Source organism: Orycteropus afer, unplaced genomic scaffold, assembly GCF_000298275.1.
Source record: "Orycteropus afer afer isolate SDZICR_OR568_19922 unplaced genomic scaffold, OryAfe1.0 scaffold00080, whole genome shotgun sequence".
NCBI lineage: Eukaryota > Metazoa > Chordata > Mammalia > Tubulidentata > Orycteropodidae > Orycteropus > Orycteropus afer.
The window spans coordinates 6377162-6383161 of NW_006921667.1; the positions used below are offsets into that span (position 1 = coordinate 6377162).

The 6000-nt window shown below is 46.1% G+C and overlaps 1 protein-coding gene across 1 annotated transcript in view; it reads left to right on the forward strand.

Annotated features, from left to right (window-relative positions):
• Positions 1-1056, forward strand: part of LOC103197533 (myosin phosphatase Rho interacting protein) — a 286080-nt gene extending 285024 nt beyond the window's left edge. The window contains exon 24 of the mRNA XM_042781030.1: positions 985-1056. Coding sequence (XP_042636964.1) covers positions 985-1056 — 72 coding nt within the window. The remainder of the gene's footprint in view (positions 1-984) is intronic.
• The last annotated feature ends 4944 nt before the right edge of the window (positions 1057-6000 follow it).

Below are 6000 nucleotides of genomic sequence, written 5' to 3' on the forward strand. Positions count from 1 at the left end.
CCAGGCCCTTTGGACCAGGCTGGTGCTGCATCCCAACATCTGAGTCCCCCTTGGCTCTCCTAGAGCAGATTTGGCTAGAGCCCATGCTATACCCGCTCCTAGCCATGGAGGATGGACAAATCTGAGTCTGATTTTCTCCCCTGTAAAACGGGTAATGAAACTTCCCTCAGAGGGCTGTTAGATCAAGGAAGAGGACTCATACTAGATACTAGGACACCATGCATTTTTTTCATTCTTTGAAAAGTATTTCTTTTCTCATCCAGAAATGAAATCTTTGGGGGAAAGTCTCCAACAGTGAGGTGAGGAGTATTCTCTCTCTCACTTAGTAAAATGTCATTCATCTCAGAACATAGAGATTTAAATTTTTCCAAGGTCCCACAGGAACAGAACGTTGGTTTTACTCTGAAAACCTGAGCACATATGTTGACATGTTCCAGTTGCTATAACATTGCATGGGTGTCCTTGGAGGAAGCCCCAGAGGGAGCAGGCCCTGCAGAGCAGAGGACAGGGACTCAGGGGCTACTCGCTGCCCCCCACTAGAGGCTACCATTAACAAGTACAGAGGAGCCAGAGATGAAGAAATCCCACACACAGAAGAGAAAGAGACGGACAGTTCTCTAGTTCTTAGCATGGTTTTTTCCTAGCTGAAGCAGTGTGGTGCTGGTTGTCTAGGAACCCTAAGCTCAGAATTCAGCTTCTTAAACACATGGTCTTATTGTGCTGATTTTTTTTTTTTTTTTTTTTCCTTAAATAACTTTAGGACTATGGCACGTCCCACCAGTAACACCACCTCACAGGGGACATTTTCTTTCTTGGCATGCCCACTAATCTCTGTCAGGGAGGCACTTCCCTTCTCTGTCTTTGCACCATGCACCCCTTCGTATGCCAATACCCTGTAAGAGCTCTGTGACCTAAACCAGGATCTCTGAAAGTCTGGACACGAGGCATTAACAGCCTGTCTGTTCTCTCCTCCCCCCCACCCAGAGTCTGAAGGAAGGCCTGACGGTGCAAGAGCGGTTGAAGCTCTTTGAATCCAGGGACTTGAAGAAGGACTAGCTGCTTCCCATCCCACCTGAATGCACCACCCCTGCCCCAGCTCACAACAGTCCAGCCGAGCACTGCTCCCTATCTGACCTGACTTATCACTGTTGTCTTTATCTTTGCCATCACCATTGTCTGGGGTACGGGTACATGAAGCTGTGTTGCAGTTGCTCACACCAGTCCCTGCCTGCCTGATGATTCCAATGTCCCAGTGTCTTATGAGAGCTCTTTTCCATGGTATTCAGAAATGAGTCAGTCAGCTGGGGGCCAGGAGTCTGTGTTGGCACTTCCTTCCTTGCTGTAACCACCACACTATCAGTATTAAGGCCAATGGCCTGTCAATAAGCTAGCTCCATCTCCATTGTGCACTGGGAGACATGGGCCATTGGCGGCTCTTGCTCTGCTGCACATGCCACTGGTTTGGTGCTGGGTCCTCTGGAGCCGGGCATTCCATGAGGTGAATTGGCCTCCTCATGGTCACCCTCTGGGTCCAGCACAGCCATCAAGACAATGGCCAGCCTGGGTCACAGCACTGCAGTGCACTAGCCTACAGGGAGAAGCTATAGGAGGCGGCATGGGCTTCCCTCTGGGGGACTGACATTTGGGAGGACAGCGTTTTGTATTTGTTCCACTAATTCAGCTTAGAACCACATCCCAAATAATTGGGATAAAATTTATAACAACCTGAAAACTGTTGAAAAACACCATTCCTAATTTTGGTTTTTTTTTTTTTTTTTTTTTTTTTTTGTAATTAAATCTTGCACAAAGACTCTGGGGAGGATCTTCTTCCTTTCTCCAAATGTTCCTTTCTTGGTCATTAATAACCCTGGTATTTTATAATACTTAAATTATACTTAGTGTGACCTGCAGCTTGGTGTTTTGAACTGAGCTTACAAATAATGCTAAGTTCCCCTTGAGGAATCACTCAGAGACAAAAGAGAACATTCATTTTAACCTTCTGAAAAGAAACTGACAAGGTGCTTTTGAAAAGGTTGAGAGGACTCATGTTACGTCAAGAAGTCAGTAGAGGGTATGTATATCATGGAAACTGTCCACAAGTATGCATTCATGCATCTTAGCTCTGGTTTCGTTCATCTGAGCACAGAAAAGTCCTCTTGCAATTTACCTTTCAGAAAACCTACTTAAAAGAACTCTAACAACTTTGCTTTTTCTAATAGTTGGAGCAGGATCTTTTAAACTTCCAGGAAGTGTTCAGCAGCCCTGTTAAGTTTCTGTATGACCCCATGAAAACCCTGAGTCCCGTTAAGATGAGGAGCACAAGCACCACCTGACCAGGTGGGTACCTAGAGGAGTCCCTCTGGTTCCCCTGGGCTGTTCAGACTTGAACAGTGGTTGCTGTCATAGGGGCAGTTAGCACATTGTATTAATGCTCGCATTAGTTTTACAGTCTCTGTGGTACATGGATACTTTGGGGTAAAAATGTAAAAACAATTGTGCTTAATTTCTAGATTGTTACCTCGTTCATGCTCTTCTTGCTGGAGCATGTAAGCATTTCACCTACACCCCTCATGCCTCTGCGCCTATTCTTCCATGTTTCTAAAAGCAGGAGAAAATTAGATTTTTAAAAATCTCATCTGGAAATGGGTCAGGCTCTTTCGTGTGACTAGGGACTGAACCTGCAGGACTGCTCAGAGCCCACACTATGCCATCAGCCCCCTGTGTGTGCTAGCACAGACATCCACATGTGTCCTCTTGGGCAGGCCTAGACCCAAGGGCCAGTGTGTTCTGAGAGGACAGAAGTGTCTTTGCTGTCCCCTGGGTGTGTGACTTGCAGAAGGCTGGAGCCTCACTACTTGTGCTTCCCTAGCACGGTTTCCTTTGTGAGAATCGTGCTCGCCTCTGAGCAACCTTAGGCCTTCCCTCAGCAGCTCCCTGTGCCTGCAGCTTTCAAGGGGTTTCTGGGTGACCTGGTGCTTAGATACAGGTTCCACCTGCCCCGAGGACCTGCCACACCCTGTGGTGTTCTAAATAAAAACGAGTTTGCCTTAGGTCAAAAGAGCATTTTGTTGCTTTTATTCTTTTATCCCTTGAGGTGGACTGTGGGAATCCTGGGAAACCAACCTGTAGAGTGCAGCATTCTTGGGAGTCGAAGGCAGAAGCTGGAAAAGCAGGTAAAGCTTGACACCTGCACACCCCTTGTCTGTGATGGTTTCCCCACCTTTCACCCCAGAATGACCGTGTACTCACACCCCCAGGCTGGTTGAATTTGGAGCATCTCCAGGAAACAGTTTTAATGCTAACCCAGTGGAGAACTGGGAACCCCTCCCTAAAAGGCTGCTCGTGCTCAGCCCCCAAAAAAAAACACCCTGAGCCCACCCTGGAGTTTGAGTGTCGCTCATAACTTCTTCACCAGATAGCAACCACTGTCGGGATGGTTGGACACAGAAGCCTGTGTCTTCTCCAAGGGGAGCCAGCCAGAGAAGACTGTTCACTCCACCACCTGGGTACGTCCTGGCACACACAATGTTATCCCAAAGCAGCAGTTACTTCAAGCTGTTCACACCACAGTGTATTGCACCTGTCTTTTTGGTGTGGATCCCCACGGGCCATCCAGTGTGCACCCTTTGTCTAGCTAGATCCCTGGAAGGAGTAGCCACTGCAGTTCCACAGAGGAAGACAAACAGAAATGTAGGCCTGCTTTGGATTCTAGATGGTAGAGAGAAAGCCTTCTCAGAGCTTGAGACCTCCCTGCAGAGTGGTGACATGGGCCATAATGAGGAACGTATTGGTGATTGTGAGCTGGTGGTTCTCAGACTGCCCCTTCAGTACAGTACCTCTGCTCCCAGCTGAAATCAAGCACAGGTGAACCTTTCCCATCTCAAAGGGTAGGGAAATGTTAGCATGGACAGAGTTGATTTTAATTACTTTCCTGTAGATACTTACTAGTCCATTTGTAATCTGCTCTGCTTCACCAAATAGAATTTGTAATCTGGCATAGGCATCTATATATAACCCATGCCAAACATATTAATGGAAAAACTAGTTTACTTTTGTGTGACAGTCTTTGTGAGCAGATGCATAAGTCACATTGTGCTTGTGTGCACGCATGCACACTTGGTCATTTGTTGCTTGCAGAGTTATTTTATCAGTGTGTTCTATGCTTATGGCTTGAAAACTAGTATTCCCAATGATGGATGGTCAAAGCCCCTCTTGGTGAGGTTTGGCATTCATGGGATTGGGGACCGGCAGGCAGGGAATTCTGCCATTGCAAACTGAAACCTGTGCTAGAAGGAGCAGCAGTGCATAGGTGGATGGTGGAGACAGGTTTGGGAGTGCATAGCTCAGTAAGCAAGAGCACCGAAACAGTAAGGCTCCTCTCCAGGAACCCAGCAAGTGTGAAAGTGGGACAGGAGGGCAGGAAGGGCCCCACAGGCTCCGTTATGGGAAGACTCAGTGAGGATCTGTCCACATAGCAGCCAGCCAGTTCTCACCACTCAACACAGGCCCAGCAGCTGTTCATCGGGGAGCCTAGCTCAGATCTGACTCAGGAAGGGGATTTACAGTTTTTGAAAAAGAAAATCATGCACCTCAGTGTATGTCTGAAAGGAATACTGACAGAGTAAGGCCAATAAAGAAAACTGATGGCCCAAGAAACATTTTTATAGAGATGTATTACTACCATTATTTTACTACAGAGGTAGACAGAACACTAATTTTGGGCCCCAAGGAAACAGTGTAAGGATGGAAAACTGTCCTTGTTACCACTAATACCTGGCTTTCTTTTTAGCACAGATGTCTGGTAAGGCCCATGGTACAGAGAAAAGTCTCTAATCAGGGCTTGACCATATTGTATACAACAGGACAGTCTACTGCCTGCCCTGGGGCTTAGTCCTGACTGTGACTCCCTCCTTGGCTATACACTCACTGCAGGGCCAAGCCAAGTCCCTCCCTCTCACCAATTGGGCCAGAAGCAGCCTCTCTTTCCTTAGTAAAGATCTCTGCCCTCCCATTACCACATAGTATCTCCTCATGGTTCCTGACCATGACCCCAGAGCTGGAGTAAGCAACCCAGTTCCCATGTGACCTGCTCAGCTTGGAATATGGTTTTACAATGGAATCTGAGAAGGCAGCCTCCATCCCCACTCATCTGTGCTGTGTGTGCGTGACTAAGCCAAGAGTTTTCTCACTGCCACTCTTTTAGCCAATAATTAAGTTCTGAGACAGTTTGTCTCCATGGAATTCAAAGATACTTTGATTTAGTAGGAAAAGAACGAAGTCTGTCAAGATTTATTTTTTCTGAAAATAAAAGTTTGTTCATCATTATCCTAAAGCAATTCAGAATTTAACTCATTATAAAACACAATTTAAAAACAAAAATGGAATTCAGTGATCCCTGACCCTTTTATCACCAAGGAAGAGGGAAAAAATATTTTCAGAGTTTTACAAATGACAGAGAAGTGTATGATATTATACATTAAGAATTAAATTTTAAAAGAAAGGGCATTTTAATTAGAAGCTTCACTTATCTGGAAACTTCCGTCACTCAAAATATACCCTGAAAGTCTTGGATGATTGAGCTATTATTCCATTGTCATGTGATACGAGAAGTGTTTGATGATAGGCATTTTCTAACTGTTGTACTATGAGTGTTAGTGCAGCCCACCCAAAAGATGATACGCATCAAAGATGCCATTCTGTTCTAGAGGCACACAGCCTGGTGACCTGTGGTCTCCCTCCTCCCAACGGGTCAGCCTCTGTGGTGCCCATAGGGAGAGTCTCCCTGAGCCCAATGACCAGTTCTCGGTGCCAACAGCAGAGCCCCGACCTTCCTGGAAGCACTTGGGAAGAAATGAAAACAAGAACTTAGACTGATTTTCAATTAAGATATCTGCACACTGGTTTTTCCCTCCTTCACCTTAATAAGCTGTTAATTCATTTTGAGAGACAGTACTCAACAACTGTTCAGATAAAACACCCCTTTCCTAGTCAGTGGACACA